The 13,126-nt window shown below is 37.7% G+C and overlaps 1 protein-coding gene across 2 annotated transcripts in view; it reads right to left on the bottom strand.

Annotated features, from left to right (window-relative positions):
- The window catches only part of LOC127626228 (sodium/calcium exchanger 1-like), a 67,234-nt gene that overhangs the window by 21,661 nt on the left and 32,447 nt on the right, over positions 1–13,126 (bottom strand). For both annotated transcript variants that reach the window (XM_052101863.1, XM_052101861.1), the window contains exons 3-4: positions 4,178–4,284; positions 1,863–1,883 (exon numbers count right to left, since the gene is read on the bottom strand). In XM_052101863.1, coding sequence (XP_051957823.1) covers positions 1,863–1,883; positions 4,178–4,284 — 128 coding nt within the window. The remainder of the gene's footprint in view (positions 1–1,862; positions 1,884–4,177; positions 4,285–13,126) is intronic.

The raw sequence follows: 13,126 nt of genomic DNA, 5'->3' as shown, positions 1-13,126 counted from the left end.
CTATGTTTGTAGCTTATATGAATGTGTGAATTAGCTTTGATGAAGTTTTGATTGTTTGGTTGATGACATGATGGGGACAGTGTGAAATTAGATGAACACCACTGAATGTGAACATGTTTGATAGTACATCTGAACAAAGAGTTACATATGCTAATACATCGGCCCCAAATAAGTATTATTAATCCACACTTTAAAATGTATACATTTAATTGTACTAGATAACAAAACCTCAAACCAAGTGGCATCTGCAAACAAATGATGTAGACTTTTTCTCAGAATTAATTTTTGCAAGCAAAATATAGTGTATGTATAAGTCTCTCAATACAGTCAATTTTACAGGTGCACCATGAAAAGTAACCAGTTAACTGAACATGTTCCACTTAGTCTCCCAAATACTTCTTATCTTAATTACAGTAAGAGTAAGATAACATTATATATATATATGTACACACTGCCATTACTTTTTATATATATATACACTCACCTAAAGGATTATTAGGAACACCTGTTCAATTTCTCATTAATGCAATTATCTAAATCAACCAATCACATGGCAGTTGCTTCAATGCATTTAGGGGTGTGGTCCTGGTCAAGACAATCTCCTGAACTCCAAACTGAATGTCAGAATGGGAAAGAAAGGTGATTTAAGCAATTTTGAGCGTGGCATGGTTGTTGGTGCCAGACGGGCCGGTCTGAGTATTTCACAATCTGCTCAGTTACTGGGATTTTCACGCACAACCATTTCTAGGGTTTACAAAGAATGGTGTGAAAAGGAAAAACATCCAGTATGCGGCAGTCCTGTGGGTGAAAATGCCTTGTTGATGCTAGAGGTCAGAGGAGAATGGGCCGACTGAGTCAAGCTGATAGAAGAGCAACTTTGCCTGAAATAACCACTCGTTACAACCGAGGTATGCAGCAAAGTATTTGTGAAGCCACAACACGCACAACCTTGAGGCGGATGGGCTACAACAGCAGAAGACCCCACCGGGTACCACTCATCTCCACTACAAATAATAAAAAGAGGCTACAATTTGCAAGAGCTCACCAAAATTGGACAGTTGAAGACTGGAAAAATGTTGCCTGGTCTGATGAGTCTCGATTTCTGTTGAGACATTCAGATGGTAGAGTCAGAATTTGGCATAAACAGAATGAGAACATGGATCCATCATGCCTTGTTACCACTGTGCAGGCTGGTGGTGGTGGTGTAATGGTGTGGGGGATGTTTTATTGGCACACTTTAGGCCCCTTAGTGCCAATTGGGCATCGTTTAAATGCCACGGCCTACCTGAGCATTGTTTCTGACCATGTCCATCCCTTTATGGCCACCATGTACCCATCCTCTGATGGCTACTTCCAGCAGGATAATGCACCATGTCACAAAGCTTGAATCATTTCAAATTGGTTTCTTGAACATGACAATGAGTTCACTGTACTAAAATGGCCCCCACAGTCACCAGATCTCAACCCAATAGAGCATCTTTGGGATGTGGTGGAACGGGAGCTTCGTGCCCTGGATGTGCATCCCACAAATCTCCATCAACTGCAAGATGCTATCCTATCAATATGGGCCAACATTTCTAAAGAATGCTTTCAGCACCTTGTTGAATCAATGCCACGTAGAATTAAGGCAGTTCTGAAGGCGAAAGGGGGTCAAACACAGTATTAGTATGGTGTTCCTAATAATCCTTTAGGTGAGTGTATATATATATATACCACTTGGTTTGATATTTTGTTATAATGCAATAACATTCACACAATTTTATACTAAGTGTTGCTAAAGTATCTACATTTATGGAGCCATTAGTGACAAATATGACTTTTCATTACAGAAATAAAGAGCAGGAAAAAAAGAGACAGCTTACCAAACTCATGCAGCAACATAGCTAATGCAGAAACATGGAAAAGACAGAACAAAAAAGATAATGAAAGAAAAATGGAGATAAAGACGGAGCAAAATAAGTATGAATGAAGTAAGCAATACAGTAACACAGAGTCAGCATTGCGGTGCTATTTTTGGATTACGCTCTGGATTGTTTTGCTTTAACACTGTAGAATTAGATTTTAGAAAACGACAAATATTGGAATTGGAGTTCTAAACTTTGGAGAGCATGAAGTGGATTCAAGATAGATTTTGAACTAATTTTTAGGTCATTAGGTTACTAATCAAATAAGCAAATGTGGGATACTGACCATTTAAGATCCTTTAAAAAGGCTTTCATTGAAGCACACAACATGCTCTTTGGAACATTCTTAAATCATGCTGGATAACATGATCATCACTCAAGTGCATGATGTCACAAAAGCAAAAGGAGACATGTAAAATACTGAGACATTCTATGGAATGTTCTATGAGATAACATTGGATTATAGCAACATGGAAGCAATCTTAGTGGTCACTAGAGGTCATTCTAATAATTCCTAATGACTCCTATCAGTACAGACCAAACCATGAACACTCACAGACTCTAGTAAGTGACACAAATTCCATACCTAGTGTCATACTGGCCTAAAGGAAGCGGTCTCTACAGCTTAGGACCAATAAAGTCCTTTAGGCCAATTACACCTGTTCTCAGAGAGAGAGCTCTTAACCTCTGGCCAGGACGAAACTCAGTGAAATTGAGCAGGAGGAAGATGCCATTAAAGCAACAGTAATGAAAGTAGAGGAACAGCTTTGAAGGAGGAGCGGAGGAAGTGAAAGTCAGAGGCCAGAATAAAGGGCAGCTGCAGAGAAAGAAACTTGCTTTTTTGCTATCTTTCACCTGTCCATCCCCTCCTCCTCCATTCTGGTTCCTGCAGCTCTATGAAGAAGTTTGTATGTTTGTCATACTCCTCATGGTTAAGAATTTTAACCTGCATGGTCTTCCTGTGGGGGGAACATAAAATCACATTTGAGGGCTTGTGCGGCAACTGAGCAGTACGTGTTTCATTACATGTATCTGGGCAGTTCAAAGGTGAAATGGCCACTGTGTGGCGCTAAAAGCGAGTTCAATTGTCTCCAAAACAGAGGTTTTTAAGGTTAATGGTCTATTGAGTTTTCAATCAACAAAACCGACCTCCCTACCCTAAACCTGAAACCACTCAATAGTGTCATAAAAAGCAAATGTGAGATGAAAAACACAATGACGTCAGTTTGTAGTGCTTCTATGACACTTTCAGCTCACATGCTCTTCAGGACTCGTACCAAGATCCTTTGCATCGCAATATAATCACACTTAATTATATAATGCAAACGATAAAATGGGGCCATACACTATAATAAAAGTGTTTAGATGTCATAAGGAGTATTTTGTAAATTACCACTACAATAATCCACTACAAATGACAAATTACTTGTAAAATGTAATCAGATTACTTTATTGATTACTTCATCTAAAAAGTAATCACATTATTAAATATTTTAGTTTTAAGTTACTTTTATACATATTACATTAGCGCATGTAATGTACTTAAAAGTAACTACTTCAATTGAAAGTCAGTAACTGAAATATTATTACAAGAATTTAAAATGTAATGCTTGACTAAAAGGTAATTCAATTACAGAAACGAATTACTCACAGGTAACTAAAAGGGTGTTTTACTCGTGAATTGAGTGAAATTGTTGTTTTAGCGGCATTTGTGTTCATTTCATCCGGAAGTGCCGTGATACGTATAACAAGCCACATAAAAAAAATATTTTGCAATAAAAAAAAATGTTTGTTTTTTTAAATAAGTCAAATAAGTAATTTTGTTCTACAACACATATTCCGCACCGTCATATGTTACATGAATGTTGAAGCTGCTGTGTGCTTTTAAAGTTACATCTTTGTGGTAGTTTTTAGAGTTTTGACATGCTGTAGGATAAAATAGACATTATTTTACCCTGTAATATAAAACCCCTATTCTAAAAACCCATGTTAAATTCCAGGTGGAGCCGACTGTGAATTATTCTCAGTGCAACCCATGGCGACTCTCCATTTCTATTTTATACATTTATAAATGTTGCTCTTAACGGAGCAATTATAACGGGTCCTCCTCTTCAGAAGCCTTCAATCTTTTTAATTTCTCAGGTCAGAGGTGCTATTGACAGAACCGTGATTGAAACATCTAATGATCATATTTGCAGCCTATGTAAGGTTTGAACACTTCCAACTGAGCCCAGTAGATGGCAGCACACTGGGGCAGTTTCGGGACGTCCCACCTTTTCTCTCACTCATTTCCACCAATTGTGGCTCTCCAATCTCCATGAAGAAGTTCTTATTCTTTTCATACTCCTCGTCATCGACTATATTGATCTGAATAGTTTTGCTGAAAGAGAAAGGGAGAGAAAAAGAGAGAGAGAGAGAGAACACAAGATTGCAGACGTGAGAGAGGCATGAAGAAAAGACAGTTGAAGATGTGAGGGGCAGAAGCATGCAGTTCAAATGAACAAAAAGCAAAGGAAAAAAGCAAACTAAAAAAAGAAAAAGAATAGCCATCAAAGGCTATTTATAACTCAATTAAAGCTGTATTTTTAGTGCAGAAAACTGCAAGACACTAGTAGCTTTATTAAATAGGTAAGACTGGGGTTAGTTTTCATGCTATTTACTATTTGTACTATTTAGTAAATAATTCTCAGAGCAGGTTTTTTTTTGTGTGTCAAAGGTACATTTCTGTATAGGCACATATTAAAAGGCAAAAAACAACAACCCATTATTGCCTAGGAATAAAGATGCAGTTCATTAAACACATGTTGACCTTCTGTGACAACATGCCCCAGTGTTTTCAGCATATTGTCACACTATATGGAGTGCATTGTCATAGTGGGAAGCTGCCAGTAAATAATATATTACAGGCTACATATAAACAGTAAAAAAACAAACATTATGAATCCCAAACAATTTATAAAACATACAAAATGTCAAATGTAACACACAAAAATATAAACCATTGTTTTGGCTAACATACATTATAATGAATACATTGCATAAAACTATAACATTTAAAAATATTTAAAAAATTCACCACTCAGTCCCACTATCCACATATGTTGATTTTTAAGAAAACTATATGGTCTAAAATGATTTTTGCATGTTTCTTAGGGGCTACTAGTTACAAATCAAAAAGGGGAATGAACAATGCATTCTTAAATTAAAATGTAAAATGTTAAATACTTAAAGGGACAGTTCACCCAAAACTTCATTTACTCACCCTCATGCCATCCCAGATGTGTTTGACTTACTTCAGCAGAACACAGATTTTTAGAAGAATATCTCAGCTCTGTAGGTCCATACAATGCAAATGAATGGTGACCAAAACTTTGAAGCCCCAAAAAGCACATAAATGCATCATAAACGTAATCCACAAGCCCATCCATATCTTCAGAATCCATAAATCCATTAAATCAATATATTCAGAAGCGATATGATAGGTGTGGGTGAGAAACAAATCAATATTTAAGACCGTTTTTAATATAAATTCTCCTCTCTTTCCCTGCAGGAGGTGATGTGCACGGAGAATGCGAATCGCCAAAAACAAAATAAGAATGTGAAAGTGGAGATTTAGAGTAAAATAGGACTATCTGTTACTCACTCACACCTATCATATCACTTCTGAAGACATGGATTAAACCACTGGAGTCTTATGGATTACTTTTATGCTGCCTTTATGTGCTTTTTGGACCCTGTTGACTTAAATTGTATGGATCTACAGAGCTGAAATATTCCTCTAAATATCTTCATTTATGTTCTGCAGAAGAACGTAAGTCATACACATCTGGGATGGCTTGAGGGTGAGTAAATAATTCAAATTTTATTTTTATTTATTTATTCATTTTTGGGCGAACTATCCCTTTAAACAACATTAAAAAAAAATTCAACCTGCCTTGACCTGACCGTTTTTTTTTTTAAATATGTTCACATTTTTATTAAATAATTAAATAAATACATTTGTCTCTGAGAACACAGTTAATTAGTTAATTTATTTATTTATTTTTGTTTAAAGCTATCTTCATTATATAGTTGACCCTTGTCTTGATGTATTTCAGTGTATGTTCCCTTTTTTATCCAAACAGGGGAATTTATTTTAAAGGATAGTATTTACACACAAAAAAACACACACAATACTAGCGCTAAAGAAAAAAAACATCCCCATGTGACAAGTAGCCCCGTTCTCCACATGTCATTGCCTAATATGTGGTCAGTCTGAATGAATTGCTGAACTGTACATCCTGTCTATGTTTATTCTGTTCCTTCCTGTAGAGATATGCCATTCAACATTCTTCAGAGGCCAAAATGAAAGCATTTGAAAAAGTATCTCCGATTATTAGCAACGACAGCTGTGTTTACTGAAATAAACTAGTCTGAAAGACCTTTAAATGCTTCAGTCTTGCTTTGCGAATAATAAAACTCTCTCTCCACCTCTGTGTTCACCTACAACACAAATATCATTAGGTTTCGTAAAGCATTACACGAGTCACTTAAACGAACCAGTACGCAGAGAATCTACAGTATGATGTTCATTCAAATCAGTCACATGACCAAAATAAATGAGGCCAAACCTGGTCAGAGAATTGACAGAAAGCACAACCCTTTGAAATACTCTACCCAGAATAGCTGAAAATGAACCTTTTATTCATCTCTCACTGACACAAAGATTTGATGTTTTTTGGCAGTAGCACCGAGGTTGTAAAAGCGTGATAGCAGGTGAAATAGTTCAGGAAAGTTGACCAATCCTGTAGTGTGGCATGCATCTAAAACTTTAGTATAATTGTTTTTTTAATTATTATCCATGCTGCTTTTATGACCATATTTAGTGAGAGACTATATGGAAGACTTGACTTGCCCAAAACAATCCAAATCAGAGCAATACCAAAGACTGTTTAGCCTGAGACGGAGCACTTGTATTAAAATAAATGGGAGGAATTGGAACGCCCAAATAAGGCGTGTGTTGAAAAGGAAGTCCCGTTTTACAGGTAAAAGAGCCAATCATCTTTCAGATACATACATTGGCTTTCAGTCAACATGAGAATGTCCATTTTATTTTATTTTTTGATATGCACAATTTATGATATCTTTTATGTCAAATTGAACTGCTGTTTTTTTAAAGATGTTTTTTTATCGTAATCTTGACCAACCGTTTTAGAGATTTCAGTCTTTCCCCAATCAAAATAAGAGCCAGGGCTGGACTGGTAATCTGGCATACCGGGCATTTTCCTGGTGGGCCGACGCACTTTGGGGCCGATCGGGGGCGGACTGGCCATCAGGCGAACCGAGCGAGCCGGAGGGTCTGCCGCGAAATGGCCCATGAAAAGATAATATGAGCCACCGTATTAAGCAGAACGGGCCACAAAACGGCGCTGCGATATGCAGAAAAGGACAGCGAACCCCCCCCTCCTGCTAAACAACTTTTGGGCTAGTTGCTATGTAAAATCCCGGGCTGATTTCTCTACGAAGTCCAGCCCTGATGGGAGCTGTTCTTGTACAGTATGCTTCTCGTATCCATAGAAAATAGCTGCCCGGGACACAATGATAAATAAAAGCACGGAGGCAAAAAAGTGCACAGTGCCTCTCTGTATACATCCTATAGATTTACGTAACTGAATTAGCTCCTGAGACATTCATGTTTTACAAGGCAGAGATGTAAATATGCCTGACTCTGCACTGCTGCACTGTTCTGTGTCTGTATAATAAGGCTGTGCAACAAAACCAGACAGCCTGTTAATACAATTTACTGAGCCCTAACGCTTTCTTTCTCACACTCTTTCTCTCCTGTTCGCCTCTACATTTATAGAAACCGACACACGTAGTCTATCAATTCATTTTATGGACCAATCTGCAGGACAGCATTCCCGTGATTTGATGATATCCAGAGGCACATCATCTACTGGCAGCGATGCTTACCAAATATGGAGAGTAAACTAATGTGAAGTGCATGAGGATATTTCCCCTATACACTCTTTATTCTCTTTTTTTACATTCAATAAATTGGTTTTAAAACATTCGGCTAGATAATCTGAGTTTCAGCTTTTTCCACCAGCTTTATTGGTCTCTGCAAAATCCAATATCGGACGACCTCTGTGTTCCCAGTTCAGTCATTTAACACACCGCACAAAATAATGAGTCTGGACTAAATGAGTGGGGCTTAGATACATTTTTCTGCCATTCACCTATAAATAAAAACATAATAAAGTGATTTAAAGTGTTGTGTTAAACTGTTTTAACTGTACTGCCTTTGGTGCTTTTGATTAATAGTGTTTTTGGAGACATATGCACACATTAGATGTCAGTGACTAATGTGACCTGAAATGTTAGTGTCATAATAAATGCCTGTGGCCGGAGTTGTAGTTGTAATTCAACAAAGACCTTTGGGAGGTTTGTACACAACAGCATGAATGCAACTGTGTTTTGAACAGTTAAGAGGCAGGGTTTACTGACGAAGAGAGGCCGGACATCTAAACAGAGATATTACAGTAAGAATTTCACTTGAAAATTATCAGTTTTAAATCAAGAATGCAACAACAGAACAAACCTGCAGCACAAAGCACCAGCTTGATAGATAGACAGACAGACAGACAGACAGACAGACAGACAGACAGACGGCCGGACAGGTAGGTAGGTCAGTGTACAGGCAGGCGGACAGACCGTGATGTACAGGATAGATAGATAGATAGATAGATAGATAGATAGATAGATAGATAGACAGATAGATAGATAGATAGACAGACAGACAGACAGACAGACAGACGGACGGACGGACGGACAGGTAGGTAGGTAGGTATGTCATTGTACGGGCAGACGGATGGATGATAGACAGATAGATGGATAGATGGATAGACAGATAGATGGATAGATAGATAGAAAGATAGATAGACAGACAGACAGACAGACAGACAGACAGACAGAAAGAGAGACGGACGAATAGATGGATGGACGGATGGACAGACAGACAGGTAGGTTGGTGTGCAGGCGGGTGGACGAAAGGCTGGATGATAGATGGATGGCTGGGCAGCGGACGGGTAGGTAGGTCGGTGTGTGGGTGGGCAGAGGGACGGACGGACAGACAGACAGATAGACAGACAGATAGATAGATAGATAGATAGATAGATAGATAGATAGATAGATAGATAGATAGATAGATAGATAGATAGATAGATAGATCGACAAAATCCCAAACAAGATTGCAGTGATCAGAGTAAATTATACAGAAAATTCCAGTTTGTTCATTCAGGGATAAATGGAGATTCATGCAATGATGTTTTATTGTTTATGTGCAATACATAACAGACCACATGCAGCCTAATAACTAATAAAAAAATCTCTTGATCTCAAGGGTCCTCTTAATACTTTAATTCTCTCTGGTTTGTTCCAGATTAACATGAAATATTTACATCTCCCCAGAGACACTGTCATGGCATCAGAGCGCTCCCAAAAATTCCCACTGCAGTCTGTGCAGTCTGCCAATAAAATGTATTATTTTCTTTTAATGACTGGAGTTAATATAGCAAAATAAATAAAAGTTAGGTCAGTGTTTTAAGTACTGTAACATTCGCTCAAGGACCGAAAGGTTTACGTTAGAAAACAGCAAATGTATCAATGAAACACTGAATTATGAAAATGCTGTACAATATTATAAACCACGGCTACTTTAGTGACTCATCTCTTAGTTGGTGAATGACCATTTAAATCCTATTTAATGTCATCTCCACTCAAAAAGCCAATCAGCACCAGTGCTTTTAAAAATCAGAAAGGCTTAGCTTTTGACACTCAGATGTCGACTATGAGTTGGAATATTAATTAGCTGTTTTTTTTCCCACCATGCAAATAAGACCTGTGTCTTAGTAAGCCTATTGAACAGATCTGGCTCATATGGGTTTCAGGGTGAGCTCCTGCTGTGTATTGTTACCATAGTGAACAGAGCAAGCCAAGAACAGACTGTCACTTTCTTTTCCAAGAGCTGTAATGGGATAGTTTCCATTTTCCCTCTGCCTTAACATCTCTCTATAATTGCCTTCTCTTACACAAGTGATTACAATAGAATACCATCTGATCACCATTATTTACAGACTAAATGTAGTTGTTTATATAATGCAAATGTTAAAATGTATCACCTTATGAGTCATGTGCTATAGTAAAAGAGTTTAGATGCAATAAGAAGGAAGTATGTACAGGCAAAGTAACGTGACTATGATACCAAATTGACTCTTTATGTTATCATGTGTGCTAGAACAGTCTAATCCACTCACCCCAATAAAAGTATTGAAGAAATCCTACAATGAAAGAAGGAAAAACCCCATCCACCAGAATGCAAAACATGACCTTAGATGTCAGTTTTATTTAACTGACTGGACCGTTTGTCATCAAAGCAACAGAAATAGATTATTTTCTTCTGACCTGACATCGTCTGTCTGTTTTCTCTCTTGGGGCAACTGCAGACAGAGATTAAGGGTCATGTGAGCAGCTGAGTTCGGTTCAGTTTCCTCCGGCAGGAAAACTGCAGTATTTGCCCTGGGAAATGCTGCAAAATCCCAGAAGAGACCCTCTCAAGAATCTCCCTCAACTCCAAGAATGTCTTCTTTGATAATTATTTTCTTTGACTAGGTGAACCGTGTTGTTTATGCATTGCAGTGTTAATCATGTCAACAAAATGAAAATGTCCATTGATGGATTTTTACAACGAAATACTGTTGAAGAAGATACGATGAGAAAAAATAACACTGCAAGATACAGATGGTGAGAAACAGACAGAAATCTAATGTATTATTTAGTGAAAATGTTAACTGACCGTTGATGTCCTCTGTACACATTTACGATAGGGCTCGAGAGCAACAGTTCACGCAGACCCCTCGCGGGTGCGTTCAAGCAAAAATTCATAAGTTTATCTAAAAACAGGTCCTCCACAGTGAAAGCGACACCAGAACACAACACAGCTGCGAAAACTGGGAACAGAATTTACTAAACATGTCTGAAGAGTCTGTAGCTGAAGAGTTGATGCATTTCTATGCCCAGCCTTATTTTCTTTTAATAATAGTTATCATAAAAGTATATTGAAGACTGCATGTCATGAGCCGGTTTAAAAACGACATGATTGGCAGAGACCTACCGACTGTTTTGCAGAGTGTTGTCACACATGCACACTGGTTCAGAATTAAGAAGACGTGACACATACCAGAGTTCCAATAAAATAAGGCTGGGCATAGAAATGCATAAATTCTTCAACTTGAAACTCTTCAGACCTGTTTAGTAAGTTCTGTTCTCTGATTCTTGTGCAGCTGTGTTGTTTTATGTTGTCACTATCACTGTGGAGGTCCTGTTTTTAGATAAACAAACAAGTTTTCGCTTGAACGCACCAATGTCATGAAGGGGCTGTGTGAACTGTTGCTCTCGTGTCCTGTCATGAACACACATAGGAAATCATCAGTAGGTGAACACTTTCACTAAATAATACAATTGATTTTGTTTAGTTTTTGGCACCAAAACTTAAAAATTAACAAATTGCCATTATTGATTGAGTACATAAACAATCAGTGTTTAAAAAAATGTCCTTAACTTACCCCGATTCATTACGGTAAGCCTATAAAAATATTTTTATTTTGAGCTGTCGGGTCAGCATTGGCATTGGCAATTATGTCATGTCCGTAAACACAGGAAAGAAGAACCAGCTGTCTCATGCTCTGGCTGGAGAAACTACTTCAGAGTCTATTTAGCAGAGACAGGCCACTTTTATTAAACATTTATTGGAGAAATTGGACTGCCCAACGGTCAACAGATATAGAAAGAAAGACCTGCAGATTTCGCCTGTCAATCAACTCGAGAACACGCATGCGCGTTAGCTATACAAGCCAGTAAACAATTATCTGAGTAACAAAGCACAATTTATGATACCAGTGTTGTGAGATTTTATTGCTGATTTGAAATATGTTCTTTAATCGTAACCTTGACCAACCGTTTAACAGATTTCAGTGTTACCCCATTCAAGTAGATAGGAACTGCTCTGGCATGACTGGTAATAGCATCCGAGAGCATTCCAAAGATGGCCGACAATGGACTGACTTGCTTGAAAGACTTTGACTATGTTCAGTCAGTCACACTCACACAGTTCAGGACAGCATTGCTGCAGTCTGGATTGATGTTTATCTGTTTTTCATTTGGCAAACTTGTTGTCTGGTAGGGTTGTTGAAGCTAATATTGCTTGTCACGCTTGCATGAATCGAACATAATCGTGATGTATCTATGTTGTCGGGGACGTTACTGTGACATGTTTACTAATATTTATGACTTCTGAAATTAACTTCTTGATACTGTTATAATGCATATTTAAGCATGTTATTTTCATGTTTAATAAAGTATATTTTATCCCCATAATTACTGAATCCTCATTTTATGTTGTTATTGTGTGCATTACATACACATACTATTGTAGTATTAATGACAAAATATTGATTACTTTGACTAAAACTATGACAAACAAAAATGGTTTACAAATGAACACTGATGCATTGAATTAGTATCAAGACATTGTAAATTATTCTTACGACCCAAGTTATTGTAGGAGAGGATTAACAAAAAGTTTAAAAGTGGAGAGATCAGGTGGTATCCCGGACGAGCCCCCAATTGTTACTCCTCCCCAACCCTAAACTGGGGTAGGTCTTAACATTATGCTAATTTTACCTCAGCACATGTTGTTTATTTAATCAATACACAATATGCTGATATGTGATGTTTGAGTTACTGAGAGAACAGTTTTGATTTGTGTGTTGACATATTGGCAACTGAAACAGGAAGTTGAGGTGGAACATTTTGAGGTGGGGTCTGTCCCTTTTTTTGCAAAACCAATAGGCAGTTGGTATTAGGGAAGGAGATATTTTCATTATAGAGAGCATTGATTGGACAAACATTTGGAGATGCCCATGAGTGCAAGATGAGTCATCAATAACTATTGTATATCCTATCTATCTGTGTAGAAAGAAACAAATCAATATGTGCAAAGGTTTTGGAGTCTGTAATCCTCTCCAGGCTGTTTTTCATCAGGTTTATACAGCGCACTTGACAGCTGTGAAATGTCTACTGCTTCAGAAAGAACTTCCGCCAGCGCTTGGGGACAAAATGACAGCGGGAAAAGAGTGTCTGACGAAATGTCAAACTCTGTTTAGCTGCAATCAGCTGACAGACAC

The sequence above is a fragment of the Xyrauchen texanus genome, chromosome 32, assembly GCF_025860055.1.
Source record: "Xyrauchen texanus isolate HMW12.3.18 chromosome 32, RBS_HiC_50CHRs, whole genome shotgun sequence".
NCBI lineage: Eukaryota > Metazoa > Chordata > Actinopteri > Cypriniformes > Catostomidae > Xyrauchen > Xyrauchen texanus.
The sequence above is the reverse complement of the archived record's forward strand: the minus strand, read 5'-3'. Positions and strand labels throughout refer to the sequence as shown.